Source organism: Microplitis mediator, chromosome 8 (genome assembly GCF_029852145.1).
Source record: "Microplitis mediator isolate UGA2020A chromosome 8, iyMicMedi2.1, whole genome shotgun sequence".
Classification (NCBI taxonomy): domain Eukaryota; kingdom Metazoa; phylum Arthropoda; class Insecta; order Hymenoptera; family Braconidae; genus Microplitis; species Microplitis mediator.
Window position 1 is genome coordinate 6,037,974 of NC_079976.1, and position 22,683 is coordinate 6,060,656.

Sequence of the window (22,683 nt, forward strand, 5' to 3'; positions counted from 1 at the left end):
ACATCGTTAATGTTTTTGCCAACCATAGTCGAGTTATCTTCGACTTCGAATTGAATACCATCCATATAAATTCATTAGCATTTTTTTGCATTTGAATAGTATATTTATTTATCATTTCAAGTTTACAAAAGTATAAGTTTTACAGTTTTCTGTACCTATTGCTTGCGCAGTTTTACCAGTTACATTTTTATGTTAGATTATGATGTTTGTATTTATATTTTCTTAAGTAATAAAACTTGTAGGTTTATATATTTGGATTGGGCAAAAATTAAAAAAAAACCCATGAGATCTTAAAACTCATGAGATCTTAATTCATTAGCGATTAACTCGAATAGAATTTATAACACCGTCTCCGATCACTTTTACTCCTCCACACTTAACCCAACGTTATCATACAATTGTTCCTAATAACAGAATCTATCTCACCTACCTAAATTTATGAACTCTTATTCTCCAACCTCATTTCCAATCGATAAATCCCATTTACAGTACGAATTCAATCTTCAACGGAAATGATTCCTAGAAATTAGCAAGTTCTGCAGTAAAACACTTACGAAATCTTCTCACAGCCCATCAGTTACAAGAAGCTTTACACCGCAAAGTAAGGAGCTGTTGACGTGGGGATAACCGTGTGTCCGAGAGCGGAAATAAAAAAAACGTGGAATTTTCGTATCGAACTGAGCCATAACCAAGAGGATAACTTATGGATTACGTTGGGGATTGAACCCTCGAAATCCCAGGACCTCAATACTAAATACGAGGTTTAGTGCTTCGTTCTAGAGTTATTCGGTAACCAGATGACTTTCACCGAGCAATTTGCTCTATTCAAAGCCCATGACAACAAATATGTCATGATTCTGGAGAGTTCAAATTATTAAGCAAGTAATTTTCGGTTATAAATAAAATAGTGTATATACGAATAGTCTTTGTGAAATTCGAGATTTAATCGGAAAATCATCGAAAAATTTCGTGTCGCGTGTCCTAATAAGAAAAAAACCATTTTGACTGCGACTGTCGTTATTTCACTCTGAAATGATTTTATGGCAGCGGTGGCTCCTTCGTAGCTGCAGACAGAATCACATGCTGACTTGATTTTTTTTAATTTTTCATTCTCAAGGTCATTGCATTGGAGTTCGCGGATCTCATCGGTATCTGCGACGGTCGTTATTTTACTCTAGAATAATTTTATGGCAGTGGTGGCTCCCTCGTAGCTGCGGACAAAATCACATGCTGACTTAATTTTTTCAAATTATTCATTCTTAAGGTCATTGCACCATTGAACCTTTTTTACAGCGAACAATATCACCAGGAATGCTGAGAATTTACATCTAAAACGTCTTGGAATTTTTCTACAGTCGGTGGAATTATTATTCACTGACTTTTGGCTTATAGTCTATTTTTAATAGCAACAAAATATTGTTTAGATAATTCTGTTATTTTTTTTAAATCGAATTAATTTTTTCTACGTTTCGTGTTCACAAAAGCCTTATTTAGGTTTTTGGTACTCAGGTAGATTTGACAAGAGATGCAATTATAATTTAAGTCGTAGAAGTTCTAATTTATGTTTTCAATGTCAGAGAATTTCAACATACGATCTAAGTTTTGACCCGATCGCTAGTTATGAATGTTTTCGTCTTGATAAAAATTTTCGGAACCGTTTCATAGAAAAACCTTAAAAAATATACGAATTTAATCTAAAATATTCTTGCATTCTGCGCCGGTTTATTTTCTGGTAGTTATGAACAATGGTGTTGATTTGCTTATCATGACGATAAGTTATCAATTTTACTCAATTATAATTCATAATCATTTTTTGTTGCAATCACTTGGTACAAAAATTCGTAAAGAGTATAACATTTATGGTTTATTAATAAATTTTGTTATGGAAATAAAAATTTAAAGAGTAAAAAATAGGAACCGATTGAACGTGATCTTTGTTCGTAAGACCCGAGTGTATATATTTAAATTACTTGTAATAATGTTTTGAATGTTATGAAATTTTTTTTAACTTTGATAAGCATCGAGGTATCTTTCGTAATTATTTATATGATGATTATGTTTATATATTATTATAAATTTACGTTATTAGAGCGGCATTCATAGTTTCCGAACTCATAGTGTTCTGGTAAACTCGTACTAATATCTGTAAAGAGGACTGAGACATCTGTATCTCCAGCTCCAGTTGAGGAGAAGGTTCCGGCCAAGGTCGACTCACCTAAAAAAGCTGCTGCTAAGAAACCCGCAACGAAGGCAACTCATCCAAGTGCTGCAGACATGGTCAATGCTGCCATTAAAACTCTTAGTGAACGTGGGAGATCATCTCTTTAGACCATCAAGAAGTATATGGCAGCATGCTACAAGGTTAATGTTGAAAGGCAAGTACGGTTCATCAAGAAGTTCCTCAAGGCCGCCGTCGTCAAGGGAACTCTGGTTCAAACCAAAGGAAAGGCGCTTCTGGATCATTCAAGCTTGTAGTTAAAAAAGCTACACCCAAACCCAAAGCTGCCGCGAAGAAACCCACTGATGCAAAAAAAACCTGCAGCTGCCAAAGCACCACCAGCTAAGAAAGCAACTGGTAAAGCCAAAGCCGTCAAGAAACCTGCATCGCCTAATAAAGCACCAGCTAAAAACTCTGAGGCTTAGAAACCAGCAGCTAAGGCACCAGCTAAAACTAAAGCTGCTGTTTCTCCAAAAGCTAAGAAACCTGCCAATGCTCTAACAGCCAAGCCTAAGTTACCTAAACCCAAGTTGCGGCTCCAGAAGCACTGAAACCTACAGCTAGAAAAGCACCTGCAGTCAGAAAATAAATGTACAATCCCTCTATATAAATGTTTAAAAACAAACGGCCCTTTTCAGGACCAACAAAATTTTTCAAAACGTCAAAAACTCTGAGAATCAGAAGTAGTTCAAGAGATCGATCATCTACGATATTCCTCTGTTACCCCTCAATGATTACAATTCGTAAATAATCTTTTGACCAATACGAAGGTGTCAATGTAAATTATGATAATTTTGCATATCTCCTTCGAGGAGTTACTTACTAATTTTTCTATTTACTTTAGTTCATATTTTTAGTTAGTTAACTAACTAAAATATAGTGGAAACCTAAACATGCAAACATGCAAATAACAATTGTTATTTATACTTGTCAGACCGTTACGATTCCTGACGTAAAATTCCGTTTTACTCCATACTCCCATTAAAATTATTTAAACTGACTATATTAGAAATAGTAAGTAATTGTTAATAAAAATGAATCTGTCTTGGTAATTTGAAATGAATAAATAAAACACTAGCTGTCATCACCAGTAATGAGTAGAATATGCAAGTTGAAATACTTGTATTTGTTACAATTAAAGTCATATATGACGAATTTATAAATAATATGATATATCATTGATGATTTCTAGGCCCCTAAAAAATCATAGTATGTTGATAATGTCAGGAGTTGCAAGTAGTAACATGTTGTGTACTCAACAATTTTTTTTATCAATGACGGATGTGGTATCGGATTATCAATAAGGAATAAAAATATTAGACACTAGGAGCTATTAGAAGTTAGAAGACTTTATTTCATTATGTACGATCTGGCCTCTATATCAGAGGTGCAAAAATTGTGTAGTCGGATCGTGATGCTATAATTTAATTTCTTTCAAGTAGAATTATAAGAGGATTTAAAATTTGACAACTTGGTTATTTTTCACGTGTAAAAAATGTGGTGGCCCTGAAAAGGGCCGTTTTGTTTTTAATTTTTGCTGAGTCGAATGATGAAATTAACCTCCAAAACCGTAAAGAGTACGGCCTTGACGTTTTAGAGCGTAGACGACGTCCATGGCGGTGACGGTCTTACGCTTGGCGTGTTCGGTATAGGTGACGGCGTCACGGATCACGTTTTCAAGAAAGACCTTGAGAACTCCACGAGTTTCTTCGTAGATCAGACCGGAGATACGCTTAACTCCACCACGACGAGCCAGACGGCGGATCGCTGGTTTGGTGATTCCCTGGATGTTGTCACGGAGAACCTTACGATGACGTTTTGCTCCTCCTTTTCCCAATCCTTTTCCTCCTTTACCACGACCAGTCATTGTCACAAGTTTGAAGTGCGAAGATGTTTATAAGACGAAAGCAAGCAAAATAATGCAATCGCCGGTTTAAGTGGCCGCTTATAAGGACTTTCTTACGATTTCCCTCTCTGCTCGATTCATCGAACACGTTAAATCTTCCCCCACTTTTTGATTTGAACCAATTACAGAGTCGCTCTGTTACTTATCCCCTCTACCGTAGATGGTCGGGTGAGAAAGTGGGAGACGTCGAGTGAGTCGATAAAAAGGCGAAAACGGGCAGTGTTTATTTCATTCAGCTCTCATTTCTCAAACAAAACACTCCGCTCTCTCTACTACCTGCTTTGCTATGGCTCGTACCAAGCAAACCGCGCGTAAGTCAACTGGTGGCAAGGCTCCACGTAAACAACTGGCTACCAAGGCTGCTCGTAAGAGCGCTCCAGCTACTGGAGGAGTCAAGAAGCCTCATCGCTACCGTCCCGGCACAGTAGCCCTCCGTGAGATCCGTCGCTACCAGAAAAGTACTGAGCTCCTCATTCGCAAGCTTCCATTCCAACGTCTGGTTCGTGAGATCGCTCAGGATTTCAAGACTGACTTGAGATTCCAGAGCTCAGCTGTGATGGCTCTTCAGGAAGCCAGCGAAGCCTACTTAGTTGGTCTCTTCGAAGACACCAACCTCTGCGCTATCCACTCCAAGCGTGTCACCATCATGCCCAAGGACATCCAGTTGGCTCGTCGTATCCGAGGAGAACGTGCTTAAGTTATCTCAAAATCCAAAACTTATAAACCAAACGGCCCTTTTCAGGGCCAACAAATTTTTTAAACAAAGAAAATTTTTCAAGTTTTTCGAATTCCTCTCTTCTATCTTATCGCCTTATTTTTTTTCCTGACTGGTAAAATTTTGGTAAACCTTTGTAATAAATTTAACCATTATTCCATATATTTACTTTTTAATTTTAATGTTTATTATGAAAAATTACATCTGTAATTGAAAATTATATGCCTCAAATTATTCTCAATCTAATATTTGCAAATTGATTTAAAATTGCGTTTAAAACTTAAATTTTTCTACCAGTTGCAACTTCCTGCGTTCTGATTCGATCGCTGCTACCGACGGAACAACTGTTGTTATTATTTTTCGTCGGTTAGCGCGAACCAATCACAGCAAAGCAAATATTCCTTTTACTCAAAATCAAAAATTTTCAAAGTTAGTTACTCTAAGATTAAATTTGCAAAATATTTGCGCACTCGGCGAAATAAGGGCCTCTGATTTGATCACCTTAAGCCCCCACTACCTGAAACCGACCAATCACTTCAAAGTGCAATCTGTTATCTGATTGGCTCGCAGGTACCGACGTCAAAGTGCGTTCTGTCATCTGATTGGATCGCAGGTACCGACGTTTCTAGGCAGAGCCAATCAGCGCACAGAATAGCAGCAGTGCAGTGAATCGGTCAATTCGATAGATTAGCTATAAATACAGCTGCTAATTCTGCGAACCCGCATTTGCTACTCACCTGTCAAAGGGGTAACACGTGATCCCCGGAGTCCAGTTCAAGTAATCAACTCATTAGGGCCACTTTAAATACTCTAGCTCCGCGACTCTAATTATCCGCATACTAACTTTATCTTTCTCAGTTATCTATTTGCTTTCAAGAATGAACATTTTACTGCTGCTTTCACAACTTTATCGGCCTTGAAAAAAGGCCAATGCAGCTCCTGCTATTAAATGTAAAACGTACGTATTTCTCAAATAAATTTTTCACTTTTAACTTGACAGCAAGTCTGCGAATATGAATTTTGAAGTCAGCTTCAAATACGTATGAGTGCGCATGCGCAGTCATTGCAAAAAAAATTAACCCCTAGGAAACAATTATCATTACAGGTGGAGCTATCGGCGGATGAAAAAATGCGGACGTTAATACTGAGTTACTATGAATAATTCGCAGCTCATGACAGCGATTGGAATCGAGTTTGGTTCCAAAGCTAATGCCCCGATTGATTATTCGTCAAGGTGAATAACTTTTTTAATGAATAGAAGTCCAATGCACAATCGAATCGAACGACCTACAACTTGATGGCTTTTTTTTTCTATTTTTCAGAATGTATTGACTGGTGTCTAGAAAATTATGGGTGAATGAAATGAAAAATGATCTGAGCATTAAAAACTTACTGCATTGAATGCTGAGTGGATGACTGGTGTTCTGACGGGAGTTTTTGCCTGCTGAGAGCGCAGGCGCGAAAATATTCAGTAAATGCAACTCGGCTTATCGGATGTGAGTTTTTAAACGTTTTAATTTTTTGATTTAACCGAGATTGCTAGGATTAGGCGGGAAAACATTCGAGATTATCTGGAATCCGAAACTAAATTTTCTAATTCATGAAATGGCGCTGCTAAAAAAAATATTGACAAATTATAGAGTCACTCGCAGTAAATTGACGTGAATGGTATTATATGTTATGAAAATAAAGTTTAATTTTCGCGAAGCTATTTAATATCCGCTCATTAGTATAAATTATTTCTGAAGTCTCTGTTAAGAGAAACATTATTTCTTTCAATTGAAAATTCCATAGAAGATTTTCGAGTCACGAAATAAACTTACAGTTTTAACAAAATTATTTTAAAAATTAAGTCAGTGGTTTGTTGTCTTTTAGGACCGGAAGTTGACCTCATTAAAATAACTGTGGCGACCAAATTATTTTATATATTATTTATTCTCTACGGTTTTGAAAATTGCAATTAAGTTTATTAGGTTTATTACAATATGCATTGATTACTTTCTAATACAATAATTTGATATTTTTATTAAATTTAATTCAAGAACTAAATAAATTATTCAAGTCTGAATAATAACAGAATGAGATGACAGCGTTTTTGTTAAATAACTCAAACTTTTTTATAAATATATTTTCATAATAAATGAAAATTAGATTTCACAATAAAAAATATTTTTAGAGCTCATTTTTAGTTTTACGTGTAGTCATTCCGTCGAGGTCACTCAAGTTGCCGTATCTTGATCCTGAAGAAATTAAGATACTGGTGGCTTGTCTGGTCAAGGCCGAACCAGCGGTCGCGTATTCATTAAAATCACTTTTAATTTTGAAATATTATTAGGGACAAAATGAGCTCAGTCAAGAAATTAAAGAGTAAATTTTGGAAATTAGTTCAGAGGTAAATAAGTGGTGGGGCCTTGCAGGGCCAGGAATTTCTGGTTTCCGTCGGGTCGCCACTGAATGCTCCTTCAGGACATTTATTAATCCGACGATAGACCTCACAGAGAGATCTGTCTGCTGTGGGCACATCCCCTTCGGGGGTTCTGCATTATCACTAAAAATAGCGAGCAGATAGAGCCGTGCAGTCTCGTACTGCTATGGGCGTGCGGAGGTGGTGGACAACGTGGTCATTGAACAGAGAAGTTGCATATTTTGTAATTTTTCTTTTTTTTTTTCTTTCAAGTTTAATGAATGTAACTGTTTTTTAAAAATGTAAATTAACGCAGCTTCTCTGTTCAAAATGATTCTCTATCTGCTACAGTCTCCGAATCGGTCGCTTTTCCGACAGAGTCACTGTGTCCACCAGTTACTTCAGGACTCGTGGATGCACCTCTGTAGTAAGGGCGACTGGGCCGGAATCGGCTGTTGGGGGGACTCCTAGAAATTTGAGATAGTGAAAATATTGAACACTTATTACTAGTGAGAGGGTAGCGAAAGGGGTACTTATTTCTCTGGTAATTAGTGTATTTTCACTAGTTCTGTTTTATGTGGGGAGAAGGGAAGCTAAATGTGCGCTGGTGTAGTTAAACGATGAATGACCCAAGTGCGTCAGCGCAGGGGAGGATTCACCGGAGTTTTAAATGTTGTGAGCACCTAGAGTCATTTTTATCCGCCGTTATTTTATTTATTATTTATTATATGACATTACATGATTTTAACAAGATCTGGCACCCGATTTCACAAAAAAATTTTTAAAAAATTAACAAATCGTTCGGAAAATCCTCTGATCGGTGAAGAAAATTTATTGATTGTAATTTAAAAAATTTTAAAAGTTAAAATAATTTATTATTAGTATAGCAGAGGCCAGTTGCTCCTTTGGGCAATTAGAGTCTGCTGTAGACTGCTGCGTTGATCGCTGTTGGTCCTGCCTATCATGTCCTTTGACTATGTCAAACCATATAGGTGTCAACACTTCTCGTCAGAGTCAAGCAGAAATTCGATTGTCGTGAGCAAGTTTAGGATTTTTTTTGCTGATAGTAAAAGTAAATTCTACGTCGATGAATAAAAAATAGCCTCTGCCCGCGTTTGAAATTTTCAAGTCACGGTTCGAATAATTATTGTGCCACCGAAGGCTCCGGTCGCGGTAGTCAATTTTTATTTTTTATATATTTTTCATTCCATTTAGTTTTTATTAGAACAGGAAAACAGTGGCTGAGTGTGCTCCTGTGGGCAATGCGAGCCCGCTGTAGACTACTGTGTTGATCGCTGTTGGTCAAGCGGAGGCTCGGTTGCCGTGAGCAAATTTAGGGTTTTGTGCGCCGACTGAAAAAATTACTACAAAACACTTCCATTAAAATGTAAATTCTTTCTGTGAATAAATAGCCACTGTTCGCGTTGACAAATGGCCAGGTCCGTGGTTCGATATAGGTCGAATTCTTATACGGCGCGTACCGGGTTTTCAAACTACAAATATTTTTTATTTCAACTAAATTTACTTTTTATAATAATTATTTTGACTTCGAGTAAAGAGTCTCCATGTTTTCATCTCATTCAAAATTATTCGACTTTAATAATTTATTTATTTTCGAGTCAAAGTTTTGAGTTTACCTTAATGAAATTATGAATTTGATTTAAAACTTAATTGTAATTTGAACGATTAGAGAATGTAAAATTCAACTGGGAAATTATTGTGAAGTGGTACTAAAATTGTGGACAAGTTGTGACGCTTAAGCCAGAAAAATCTCAAGTGAGTAAGCGAATAAATTGTCATTTTAGTTTCAAAATTTAAATGTTATTATTTTTTCCAGGGGTTTTAATTTTTAATTATTTAGGTTGCATTAAAAAAAATCTAAAAAATAAATAAAAAGTCAAACGAAATAAATTTAATGTGATTAATCTTTCGCCAAAGGAATAATTATTTAACTAAAACTTTTAATGGCAAGTAAAATATGATTTTTTTAATGGACTGTGATAAATTTTGATTGGTAAATATCATGAACTTAGTAATTATTACTTACATTTTTTAAAATAATTTATATGTGACTGTTTTTTAATTTAAAGTTTTCAATTTAAGAATGATTTTGAAGATTCATCATTCATTCCCAAAATCTTTACTTATTTTCTGAATTGGAAAATTTTAATTTCATTTATTTTTGTATTTCTCATTACAAAAAAAATTTACAGGAACAATACGAGAGGAAATTTTTTTCTCTATAAAAAAATCCCGAAATTAAAATCTCCCAAAATCTTATAATATTGTCATTGGAATGGTTTTGATGAGTCGCCATTCCTTAGGAAAAATTTTTCATCTACTTTTCATAATTGCAAATTTTATCTTGGAATTTAAGCCACAGGTTAAAAATGTAACAAAAGATTACCAAAAAAAAAAAACTTGTAAACCCTTTGTGTTTCTGTACAGAAAACCCCATTAATTTTTGAGACCCGAATATTTTCAAATTTTATTTTTTCCAGGGATTTTAATTTTTTAATATTTAGGTTGCATTAAAAAAGATCTAAAAAATAAATAAAGTCAAATGAAATTAATTTAATGTGATTAATCTTTCGCCAAAGGAATAATTATTTAACTAAAACTTTTAATGGCAAGAAAAATATGATTTTTTTAATGGACTGTGATAAATTTTGATTGGTAAATATCATTAACTTGGTAATTATTACTTGTATTTTTAAAAATAATTTATATGTGACTGTTTTCTAATTTAAAATTTTAAATTTAAGAATGATTTTGAAGATTCATCATTCATTGCCAAAATCTTTACTTATTTTCTGAATTGGAAAATTTTAATTTTATTTATTTTTGTATTCCTCATTACAAAAAAAATTTACAGGAACGATACGAGAGGAAATTTTTTTCTCTATAAAAAAATCCCGAAATTAAAATCTCCCAAAATCTTATAATATTGTCATTGGAATGGTTTTGATGAGTCGCCATTCCTTAGGAAAAATTTTTCATCTACTTTTTATAATCGCAAATTTTATTTAGAATTTAAGCCACAGGTTAAAAGTGTCACAAAAGATTGCCAAAAAAAAAAACTTGTAAGCCCTTTGTGTTTCTGTACAGAAAACCCCATTAATTTTCGAGACCCGAATCTTTCCAAATTTTAAATGGCTTTGAAGTTTCGCCATTTCTTCTCCATCACCGAATCTCTTTATCGTCAATAGTTATAAGTTACACATTGCGAATTCGCTTGCAATCCTGCATAAAAATTTGATCAAATATCTTTTATGGTCGACAAAAAAATTTATGATTTTTAATGAAAAAAAAAAGCTATTATTTCTGATCAATTTAATAACTTTTTTTGGTTCTAACTAATGTAAATTTTTTTTTATGTTAATTCTTTCAGGTTTATTTTGTTCATCGACTACGATAAGTATATAAATTTAATTGTTTCTCATAAATTAATAACCCGTAATTAGCACTCTTCAGTGCTTTATTCGACGAAAAAAGTTTTTTCAATATATTTTTATTTCAGGGCTAACTAATATAAATTTCCTTTATTTATTTTTTAATTCTTTCAGTTAATCTGTATATCCAGTAAATTATTTCTTATAAAATCGACTTGAAATGTATAATCGTAGCGATAAAAACTTATTTAAATATTTTCATTCCAGGGCTAATTTTTATTGTTTTATTTTTTCAGCTAGATTTTCAATTAAATAAATTATTATTTATAAAACTGACATCAAATGACACTTTCAAGCACCCCATTATAATGAAAAAACTTACTCCAAAATTTCCATTTCAGGACCAACTAATACAAACTTTCTTTATTATTTTTTTAACTCTTTCAGTTAAATCTTATGTCAAGTAAATTATTGCTTATACAATTGATAGTAAACGGCACTTTTCAGCGCCTTATTAAAACTTTGAAAACTTACTTAAAAATTTTCATTTCAGGACCAACTAATATTTATTTATTTTTTTTTTTTTTATTCTTTCAGTAAGATTTTAAATCCAATAAATTATTTCAGGGCCAACTAATATTTATTTTTTTTATTATTTTTTAAATTTTTTCAGTTAAATCGTATCTTAAGTAAGTTATTGCTCATATAATTGATATCAAATGGCACTTTTCAGTGCCTTGTTGAAATTTTGAAAAATTATTTGAAAATTTTCATTTTAGGAATCAACTAATATTTATTTTTTTTTTTTATTTTTTCAGTAAGATTTTATATCCAATAAATTATTTCAGGGCCAACTAATAAAAATTTTCTTTATTATTTTTTTAATTCTTTTAGTTAAATCGTATGTAAAGTAAATTATTGCTTATAAAATTGATATCAAATGGCACTTTTCAGCGCCTTGTTAAAACTTTGAAAAATTATTTAAAAATTTTCATTTCAGGAATTAACTATCATGAATTTTTTTATTTTCTTTTTAATTTTTTCAGTCAGATCTTACATCAAATGAATTATTCTCAATATAATTGACATCGAACGGGATTCTAAGCGCCTTGTTATTACGACGCCAATTTATTCAATAAATCCAATTTCGAGGTAAACTGCTATAATTTTTCTTATTTCTATTCTTTAACTTTAATTTTAAATAAAATATATTAAAAACAACCATACCCATACCCAAAACCCTAAAAACGGCACTTTTCAGCGCCTTGTTCATATGGAGAAAGTTTTTAAGTTTCGTGGTCCTTTTCAGCCCCCCCCCCCCCCCCAATTTTTCATACTTATGTTCTCTTAAGTTTTCAAATTAAACTAAATAAGTACTTATTAAAAATACAAGTGTATTTACTTGTATAAATAATATAAACTTTTTCTTTTCTTGCAGACTAAAACACCATAAATAAATTTCCCAATATCCACAAGAACCATTTTCAATTTCATCTGTCCTTATGCAACTGTGCGTGGTCATTTGGATATTCTTATCCAGAGATGTTGATAAATTATCGACAATTTGATTTCGTTCATCATCGAAAAATTTATATTCTTCATTTTCAACATGCGGAAATACACCGACAACTTGATTTTATTATTAATAAACTTTTTTTCAATAAATTTTTACTCACAACATGTATAATTTAAAAATACCGATGATAATGTCAATCGTTTATTTAATTAATTCAAATTATTTTGTGCAGTTCAAAAAAACCTGTATTGTATTTAAATGACTAAACAATAAATTAAAACTGGTAAAATTTATTATTCAGATAAAATATCGCTGAAATATACTTTGTATAATATATAATATATGTAGATATCTATAATAATAAACAGCTGATTACCTCGTGTTTGAAAGTACAAGTGAAAGAACGTGAATAGTTATCAGTTAAAAAAAAAGTAAAAGATAAATATAAATAATAAAAAAATTAAAAAATCACAGATTAGAAATTCGATTTTAGTAACAGTCTACTGATGCTGGTGAAACGCAAACATTTGTTCCTTATAGATTTTAATATTTATAAAATAATATCCTATATAATATTTTATTTATGAGTAAGTAATTATAAATATTGATATTTTTTTATTCTTTTTTTTAAATATATTTATTTTTTCAAAATTTTCTACTTGTGCATATTTTTAGTTTTTTTTTTTGTTTAATTGATCTGTTAATAAAAAAATCCGAAAATTGTTAATTGTCTGTTAATTTATGATCCTGAATTTAACAAACGATTATCAATTTTTAATCTTTTTTTAATAATTTGATTTAAAAGAAAAAAAAAAAAAAACTAAAATAATGCACATATAGAAAAATTGAAAAACTGTAGGTGCATTTTCCAAATTTTTTTTTTTTAAATTAGACGTCGGCTAATTTCAGTGTCATGTCAATTTCAGGGTCATTTAATAAAAACGACACTGAAGTCAGTTGACGTTAATAATTTTTGGATTTTTTTTCAAACAATAAATTATAAAAAAAAAACTTTGAAAAAAATTGCACTTATAGTTTTTTAAATTTTTTACATGTGCATATTTTAATTTTTAATTTTTTTGTAATTGATTTGTTGAAAAAAAATCCGTAAATTGTTAATTGTCTGTAAACTTCAGGATCTTTTAATAAAAAATAATGATATTTTAATTTTCAAATAAAATTTATAATAATTATATTTCTTCTCTTTATATAAATTTTTATAAAAGTAATTATGAGCTAATAAACATAAATACAATATAAAGTAACGGAAAAAAATGTATACATGGTTATATATGTATATAAAAATGACTAGTGTTTAAAAGTGAGGTCATACACCCACATCAGGTGTTTCTTACTCTTTACCCATACATTAACGCCTACTTTTTTTCTTCACTATAATTTTTTCCTTGCCACTGAACAATCTACAGCCGAGCATTCACTGCATTAGTAATTTAACTTCCCATACATACTTTGTATAGAACTAAAAAAAAAAAGTTTTAATTTAATTTTTTAAATATTTCAGCCGTTTATGAGCAAACATCATGATAAATAATTACAAATTATTTATAAAATTGATTGTTATTTATTTAATTACCAATACATGTGCTAGTGATTTTTACAAAAATATTAATTTGCCGGTAAATCATTTGAAATATTATTTCAATTCATTTCCATTGGTTGCACGTGAATGTTACGATGATCCGGCATGTCCTTATAAGGTAATCAATTTTTTTTTTATTCAATTAATCATCTAATAATAAATACTTACAATTGTTAGTAATATTTTCATCAACGAATTAGAAATTTTTAAATTTTAAATAATTGACTTTAAATTTTTCCGCTGATTATTTGAAATTAAAATAATCATTCAAATTTATTACATCGATTGTCGCGCTCATTTCCGGTGTACTTATTTTTGAACTAAAATCGCTTGAAACTGATCGAGTTCAAAAAATGTTTTTAAATTTTTTTACCGCTGACTATAAAATTCAAATATTTTTATAAAAAATTATTTTTACGTTAATCTTCATGATACCAAAATTTACTGACGTCTAATGATTCGTTTATCGATTTAATCACGATAAATTAAAAAAAAAAGAATATTTTAAAAAATTGCACCTATAGTTTTTTAAATTTTCTACATGTGCATATTTTTAGTTTATTATTTTTTTTTAATTAAATTGTTGAAAGAAGAAAAGTTCAAGAATTATTAATTGTTATTATTTTTTTTGCAAGGACCATTTAGATAAAAACGCGTGCTGGGGATACGAAAATGATTGTAAGAAAGAAAATGCATTTTCAATTCCACATTGTCCTGGTGACCACAAAGGATGGGTGTCAAGTAAAGAAGCACAAATAGATACATTTTATTCTCAAGGTGACTTTGGATATGTTAAAGATCAGCGTAAGGAAATGACGCTGCTGTGTGAACCATTTTTTAAAGTAAATACTATTATATATATTTATTTAAATTGTAATTCATTTTTCAAAACTCACATCAATGACATAAAGAATTTTGAGAAGCGTTCTTGTTAATTAGAAAATTTTTTAAACAGGAAGATTCATCGTTAGAATGTTCAGAACATCTGCGATTTTGCAGAGGCAGAAATATAATGATTAATTTTACGGATCTAATAAATAGAAAAGAGCCGATTAGATACGCGATGGATGTATTAAAAGAAGGACAAATTGGTGGTTATTGCAAGTAATTATCATTATTATTAATAAATAAATAAATAAGTAATCAATTAATTAGGTAGTAATAATTATGATTGACAGATTGAATGACAAAAAATTACAAGACAACGCAGATCACATCAGTGCTTTGCAATCATGGGGACCGGAGTTGCGGTATTTTCGTAAATTATCACGACGTCCGATTGTCGAAGGTGACTGTGATATAGTTATTGAAAAACCAACTTATATTATGAAGATTGATGCAAGTAAGCGGTTTAAATAATTGAAAAAAAATATAAATAAATAAGTAATTTAAATAATTTTTTTAAAAAATACAATTGTTGGATTTATATTACAGCAGTTAATTTGTATCATCATTTCTGTGATTTTTTTAATCTCTACGCATCGTTACACGTTAATAATACTCATCCATTGACATTTAGTACTGATAATCATATTTTAATATGGGAAAGTTACAAGTAAGTCAACTAAATAACATTTTTTTTTTATTGACGATAATTAATTATTAATTAAAATGAAATAATTATTCAAAAATTTAAGTTATCATTCAGCGTTTCAAGATACGTTTGAAGCATTTACTAAAAATTCATTATGGGATTTAAAAACATTTCGTGGCAATACAGTTTGTTTTAAAAATTTGGTATTGCCATTATTACCTCGTATGATATTTGGACTTTATTACAATACTCCATTAGTAAGTATTATTTTAAATAAATTATATATTTTTGACATACGTATAAAAAAAAATCAAACAATACTTTTTTTTGACCTAATAAATTAACTAAAACTAATACTTTGTAATGAAATTCACGTTTGTTGCTTTATTATTTAATAAAAAGGTATCGAATTAAGAGAATAAAGAAAAGGAAATTAAATTTTCAAGTTTAAATTTATTGTAAGGCCTAAAAATTTTTTTCACAGGCTACTTAAGCCAATAAAAATAAATAAAAGTATCGAGAATCTTTATTTTACTGAAATGTTTTAAAATAAATTTTATGCCTAAAGACTTTTCTTAAACTGACTAGGAAATTTCGACTTTTTATCACTCAGCAGTTACAGATATAATTTAAAATTGTTTTCAGATATATGGCTGTGAAAAAAGTGGGCTTTTTAAAGCTTTTAGTGAATATATATTACATAGACTTGAAATACCTATTTATCAACGTAAAGATAATAGAATACGTGTTACATTATTAAGTCGTGATACAAGATATCGTAGAATATTAAATGAAGATGAACTTGTTGAAGGACTAAAAAAAAATGTCAATTACAAAGTCAAAAGAGTAAGTCATCTATTTAAAATCAATCATAAAAAATACAAAAATTATGTATTTATCATTTTTTCTTACAGGTAATTTACAATAGAGCAATACCATTCAAGAAACAACTAGAAATAACTCGTAACTCCGATGTATTTATTGGAATTCACGGGGCTGGATTAACTCATACGTTATTTTTACCTGATTGGGCAGCAGTATTTGAATTGTACTTATCAATAAATTACAAGTATTTAGTAAATTTGGTCAAGTAAATATATTAAATTTTTTTTGTTTTTTTAAGATACAATTGTGAAGATGCTAGTTGTTATAAAGACCTAGCTCGATTACGTGGAGTTAAATACTTTACTTGGGAAGATGATGAAAAATTAATTCAACAAGACCCTGTAAGTTTTTTTAAATTCTATATGATTTCATTTTTGTTAATTTTATTTATAGTAAAAACTGCCTATTAAAATTTATTATAAATACGCATTGATTAGAAAACCATTTGAATTTCAAATGGATTTAATAGAAAACAACATTCATTACTTTTTTATTATTTTCCGATTGAGTCCAATAGAAATATTTTAATCAGATTCAATCACAAAATGATAATTTTTTTTTTCTGATTAACTTTAATTTAAAGTCAATCAGAAATTTCCAATTCGAATTTTCCAATCAGAGTTTTTAATTTAAGGACGGAATTGTTAAAATTCTGGTTCGGATTAAATATAAAACATTTTTTTTTTACGTAAAACTATTTATTCCATTAAAAATTTACAGGGTAATCATCCTGACGGAGGAGCACACGCTAAATTTACAAATTACAGTTTCAACGTGACCGAATTTTTGAGAATTGTGTCTTTAGCCACAGAGTCAGTATCCAATGACCCGGATTATAAAAAATTTATGAACTCAAATACCTCAAGGTCAAAACCACCAAAAAATGAATTATGACAATTACTGTATAATAATTAATTAAAATAAGTATTCCAATGTTACCTATTGATAAAAACATTTTTTTATTTTTATATAAATTTTAAATAAAAATTATTTATCACACCACACAATATAAATTTATTTTCACAATAAATAATTACAATTTTAATTTAATATTATAACGATACAATACAAAAACACTGAAAATACAAATAGCAACATACGAACAAATTAATAATACCGCATTGTATTCATCGACATACAAAGTTTTTATTCTTAAATTAACAATTCCAGTCAATAAATTCGAGATTAAAAAAAATATAAGTCCATTGTAATTAACAGCTTGGAAAATAATCGGAGATTTTCTCATTACTTCTTCATTATAAATGTCCTCAACATCTCTATCTCTCTTCCAATTATCCTTCATATTAAATTTATCATCAAATTTAACATTTTTCTTTTTTTTCTTATTTCCATCCTTATTTTTATCTCCACCCTCACTTTTATTATCATCTCCAGCGACAATAAATATCAAAATATCAATTAATATCTCAGCAAGCAGCAGTAAAGTCAACAAAATGGTACTCAGCGTAACAATCCATGCGCAGTAACCAAAATTCGCCATACGCCGGGAAATCCCATACTGCCAGTTGCAAAAAATAGTCAGTCCACAAGCTTGCGGCGCTATAATCGACAGTTTAATACACAAAATCATTGGCTTTGTGTATTCAAATGATACTTTTTTACCTAACAATTTCATCTGCACACCAAAGCGCTTCATAAATCCGTAATTATCGTCATTATTATTATAAGTTGAGTAAATTAAACGTCCCAACGCAATGCCTATTAAATATAAACCAACGTAACCTGGTACAGATACAATTCCTTCGCGATTCGCTGATACAAAATCATTGCGCGGTGTGTCGCCTAATAGCCATTCTTTTAACCCTTTTGTATTTAACGCATACTCGTGCATTATTAATATCCACAGGCCTGATATTAATGACAAACTAGAGCTAATAGCGCTTGTTATTGTGCTTATAAATATTTTAACAAATGCTAATGTTAAAAAAAAATTCCAATGCACACCATACTCAGAAACATGATTATGATAATTTGAATATTCAACGGCTATGATGCGTCCGATTCCTAATATTAGTAATGGCGCAGTATCTTTGGTACATTTTTTGGCATTTAATGCAAATTTACGTATTAATTTTATTTTTTTATTACCATTATTATTATTAATAAAGTCTTTTGTTTGGGGCGACACTATTGCGTTGGCAATTATGAATAAACCGACGCCGGTATCCATTAAACTGTAGCCATATAATTCCGTTTTCGCGTATTTTCGTGGAAATATATTAAAATCAACGGCTAATATACAAATACAAGTTAATATATTTGTTAGCGCGCGAAAATTTGTTATAAATGATTTTTTGAATTCATTTTTTTTATTGCTGATATTTATGGATAATTTATGACGTAGTATGTAGATGATTGAGTAGTTGATTATTGTTAGGATAGTTATTGTTAAACTAATGAGTAATGTATAATTTGATAAAATGGTGAGACATAAAATGGATGGAATTATTGTGATAATAAATTCAATTATTGGTAAAATATTGCGGTCTATTTTATTGTTTAGTAATGAGGTAATTGTTGATAAAAAAATAATTGTAAGTATATTTGGTAAAATTACTATTATTATTTCTTGAGGCGAACTCCCGCCGAGATTTGAAACGAACTCTTGTTGCGCGCGTCGGTAGCGCTGCTCGTCATCGTCCTCGTATATTGATCTCATATTTTTTTGTATAGTTGAGGAGAGATATTTTGGTCTGATATATTTTTTAAGGTTAAGATAATTGTTTTTATTTTATTTCACTTATTTAGTTTATGCACTTCAGTTAAAATTTCATCACCATACAGTTAATTTTTGAATCATTCATTTTTTTAATTTAATTATTTGAATTTTATTTTCTGATATCACTTTTATATATTTGGTTTTTTATTCAATAACGATAAATTGAAACGCGTGTTTACTTTTAGGTGATTAGTAGACTAGCGCCGTCAATTGTTTTTTTAGAAACTAGATTTATTTTGTTGGGGATTTTTTAAATTTTTAATTTTTAAATGAGGATGAGTGTAAATGTAATAGACATGAGGAGGCAATTTATAAATTTGAAATAAACAAATAAATAAATTAATTAAAATAATGAAATTGAAAAGAATGCGCCTACGGATCTAGCATTTATCTGAATACGCATTTTTAAATTTTTACTGTACTTACATTTTATTCATTTATTTAAAAATTTAAAAAATTTACACTAGTCACTTACATTCACATTTATAAATGAGGACTTAATTAATTAAAAATGTTTTTGCAGGATAGATAATTATGGAGACTAATGAAATAAGGGAACTGAAGTTGGTTGATAGATTAAGACCGCTGAGCTTGGAAGATTATTTTGGACACAAAAATGTTATTGGAGAGGAAACTTTGTTGGGTAAAATGTTGGATAAAAAAGAAATTAGTAGTATGATTTTATGGGGACCAACAGGATGTGGAAAGGTAATTTTTTTAGCAGTAAAAATACAAAGAATGAATGATTATTGAAAAAAAATAGTCATGGATTTTCTATTGAGTATTATTGTCATTGAATATTTTTTAAATTTTATATTTATGTCGGGTAATTTTTATTAAAATTATCGGTCTTTCTGTGTTACAAAAAAATCGTTGAAAAAGTGTTGACTATTCCCCTGCTCATATATAGCACTTCTCATAGAACTCATTCATTCTTATAAAATCTCTATGGGAATTTACCCAAGTAGCAGTATCAGTTTTCTGATCGTTTTGTCAACATGTTGGTGCCTTATCGATTTGTCAAAAAGAAGCCTAAAAACTGATATCTTATAGATGTCACTAAAGCAAGTGTGCTACTTGGGTATGAGAATTTATTGGGTTCTATGAGATTTTCTAAACAGAGTCTAAACTTCAAAACGTCACACAATGACAAACTTTTTTTAAACGATTTTTAAACTTCTGAAAATACAAAGAAAAAGAAAACAATTAATTTCATACTAGAAATTAACGTTTTTGACTCATTTGTAACGTTTTTTTGACGCTCCATTAAAAGCAATAGATTTCATAATTTTTTTCAGTGCAAAATACGTTCAGAAAACCCTGATTTTGAACCATTTCTGAACGTGTTTATTTTGTTGGCACATCTTAATAATATCAGGATATTTATTGACGTTTCTCTTAATTTTCAAAAGTTTAAAAAACGTTTCCCTCTCCCCGATATATTTTTAAAATTATTCCAAGCCCACTTGTGTTCTTATCATTAGTAATCGACAAATATTAAATATTTCAGACTTCTCTTGCTAATGTTATTGCAAACATGAATAATTGTAATAGTAAACAAGCAAACGACAACAATAATTGTTTTATAAAATTGTCTGCCGCGACATGCGGTATCGGTGACATTCGAACTGCCGTAAAAACAGCAATTGATACTAAGAAAAAATTAACATCTACTTCATATCCGATAATTGTATTTATGGATGAAATTCATCGGTTCAATAAATTGCAGCAGGACATATTTTTACCTCACATCGAAGCCGGTACATTTATATTAATCGGAGCGACGACTGAAAATCCATCATTTAGTTTGAATTCAGCGTTAATAAGTCGCTGTCGGGTATTTAAATTCGATAAATTAACCTCGAATGATATTAAAAATATATTGAATCGTGGGCTATTACTAATAAACAATAAATTGAAAATAATTGATAACAAATTTATTGAAGATATTGGAAATAAACCGGGTTGCTGTACTACTGAATATACTATTAATCAAGATGCATTGCAGTGGTTAGCAGAAATGTCAAATGGCGACGCAAGAATAGCTCTTAATACTCTTGAATTAATGACTAAGTCGTCTGATAATTTTAATAAATTTAATGAGATAAATTTATCATTAGAAAATGTTAAAATAAATATTGAAAGAGCGTATTCGTTGTCTGCTAAAGAGTGTGATATAAATAATGAATTAGTATCAGCGATGCACAAGTCAATTAAAGCTAGCGATTTAAATGCAGCTTTGTATTGGCTCGCTAGATTAATGGCCAATCGTGAAGATCCCGTTTTCATTGGAAAAAGATTAATACGAATTGCTAATGAAGATGTTGATATTTCTGACCCTGATGCTTTAGGTAATCAACTTTTTAATTTATACTTTACGCTGTTAAAAATTTATTTGATTTTCAAAAATAATTGCCATGGAAATAAAATAAAAATGATTAATTTTGCATTAAGGGTCATAACAGTATTAAAATTTTATTAATTAATAAAAAAAAAAAAAAGCAGTAATTGAAAAAATGACAACGCAGTTACAATTTCGCCGAAATATAGATTTAAAAAAAAATTACTCAGTTAAAATCAATAAGGAGTTAAACGAAATTTATTTAAAAAATTTGACATTCAAAATTATAATATTGACCTAAAGATTTTACTGAAATTTAATTAACAAATTTTGTTTAACTTCTAATTGATATCAACTGTAAATAATTTTTTTTAAATCTATGTCTCGGCGAGATTGTAATTGCGTTGCCTTTTTTTCAATTAATGCTTAAACTTTTTTTTAATTAATTATCAAAATTTTAATACAGTCATTACAGTTGAAAGTGATTGAATATTTTAAAAAAGTGGGAGCACTATTTGAGAATGGCCTTAATATCAAATCGTTTCCTGATTAAAAATTCCGATTGAATCTGATTGGAAAATTATAATGGAAAATTTCTGACTGATTTTTAATCAGTTTTTATCGGAAAGTTCCGAATGAATTCAAATAAAAGGTAATCGGAAAAAAATTTATTATTTTTCGATTGAATCTGATAAAAATTCGATTGAGTTTCAATCAGATTCAACCGGAATTTTAAATCAGGGTTGACATAATAAAATATTGAGCTGGATTTTAATTTAAAAAATTTTGAAAATACCGTACTATCTTTTTTTAAAAAAAATTTTAATTAGTTTTTGATAATCGTAAGTTTATTAAAGCCTTGATATTCAATTTCCGTATTTAAAAACTAACTGTACATAGAAACCGAAATTTTGAATAAAAATTCCGGTTTTTAAAATAAATATGAGCTTAAAAATTAATATTCTTCAAAATTAATTTATTTATGGACAATAAAAACACAATCATTGCAATAAAATAAAATAAAATTAAATGAATGAATTTATTATATGATATGATTTGATATTAAATTTATAAATAACCCCAACTATTTCGTAATATTTATTCTAGATACTGCAGTCCATACAATGCACGCATGTCAAATGATTGGGATGCCAGAGTGTGACGTAATGCTGGGCCAATGTGTTATTTATTTATGCAAAGCCAAGAAAATTAAATTTTTTGATAGATTTAAAAGCGACCATCAATTAGTTACAGATAATTTAAATAATTAATAACAAAAATTGATAATTTCTTTCTAAAAGTTTTGATATTTTTACTGGGATTAATTTGTATTTATTATTTTATATAAAAAAATTAATAATAAAAAAAAAACGATACCTAAGTTTTTATTTCACTAAAAATAATAAGCGCCGAATTCAAATAAACCGCGCAA

The 22,683-nt window shown here is 29.8% G+C and overlaps 5 protein-coding genes, 1 long non-coding RNA gene and 1 pseudogene across 9 annotated transcripts; 5 read left to right on the top strand and 2 right to left on the bottom strand.

Annotated features, from left to right (window-relative positions):
* The first annotated feature begins 199 nt into the window (after positions 1-199).
* On the top strand, positions 200-2,769 carry LOC130673315 (histone H1E-like; annotated as a pseudogene).
* Positions 2,770-3,742: 973 nt separating this feature from the next.
* Positions 3,743-4,087, bottom strand: LOC130672837 (histone H4). The gene has a single exon (XM_057477595.1). It carries the CDS (start codon positions 4,083-4,085, stop codon positions 3,774-3,776), a length of 312 nt encoding a protein of 103 aa, XP_057333578.1. The 5' UTR covers positions 4,086-4,087; the 3' UTR covers positions 3,743-3,773.
* A 303-nt stretch (positions 4,088-4,390) lies between these two features.
* Positions 4,391-4,869, top strand: LOC130672834 (histone H3-like). The gene has a single exon (XM_057477592.1). It carries the CDS (start codon positions 4,411-4,413, stop codon positions 4,819-4,821), a length of 411 nt encoding a protein of 136 aa, XP_057333575.1. The 5' UTR covers positions 4,391-4,410; the 3' UTR covers positions 4,822-4,869.
* Positions 4,870-5,590: 721 nt separating this feature from the next.
* LOC130673795 (uncharacterized) lies at positions 5,591-6,273 on the top strand. Its single transcript, XR_008990946.1, has 3 exons — positions 5,591-5,797; positions 5,945-6,073; positions 6,162-6,273. It is a non-coding gene; the product is annotated as an uncharacterized LOC130673795 (long non-coding RNA).
* A 6,083-nt stretch (positions 6,274-12,356) lies between these two features.
* On the top strand, positions 12,357-17,172 carry LOC130673093 (EGF domain-specific O-linked N-acetylglucosamine transferase). Its single transcript, XM_057478003.1, has 11 exons — positions 12,357-12,738; positions 13,674-13,869; positions 14,387-14,593; positions 14,707-14,855; positions 14,930-15,093; positions 15,186-15,306; positions 15,389-15,542; positions 15,931-16,131; positions 16,200-16,333; positions 16,409-16,511; positions 16,891-17,172. The coding sequence occupies exons 2-11, from the start codon at positions 13,693-13,695 to the stop codon at positions 17,062-17,064; spliced, it is 1,584 nt and encodes a 527-aa protein (XP_057333986.1). The 5' UTR covers positions 12,357-12,738; positions 13,674-13,692; the 3' UTR covers positions 17,065-17,172.
* Positions 17,173-17,194: 22 nt separating this feature from the next.
* Positions 17,195-18,850, bottom strand: LOC130673092 (uncharacterized). Its single transcript, XM_057478002.1, has one exon. The coding sequence runs from the start codon at positions 18,848-18,850 to the stop codon at positions 17,204-17,206; it is 1,647 nt and encodes a 548-aa protein (XP_057333985.1). The 3' UTR covers positions 17,195-17,203.
* Positions 18,851-18,863: 13 nt separating this feature from the next.
* LOC130673094 (ATPase WRNIP1-like) lies at positions 18,864-22,622 on the top strand. 4 transcript variants are annotated; one of them, XM_057478004.1, is made up of 4 exons: positions 18,864-18,901; positions 19,434-19,618; positions 20,421-21,261; positions 22,359-22,622. In XM_057478004.1, exons 2-4 carry the CDS (start codon positions 19,445-19,447, stop codon positions 22,520-22,522), a joined length of 1,179 nt encoding a protein of 392 aa, XP_057333987.1. In that variant the 5' UTR covers positions 18,864-18,901; positions 19,434-19,444; the 3' UTR covers positions 22,523-22,622. The 4 variants fall into 4 exon arrangements, with proteins under 4 accessions (XP_057333987.1, XP_057333990.1, XP_057333988.1 ...); XM_057478007.1 differs by having other exon boundaries at positions 18,878-18,901; positions 19,439-19,618; XM_057478005.1 differs by lacking the exon at positions 18,864-18,901 and adding an exon at positions 18,956-19,095.
* Positions 22,623-22,683: the final 61 nt, after the last annotated feature.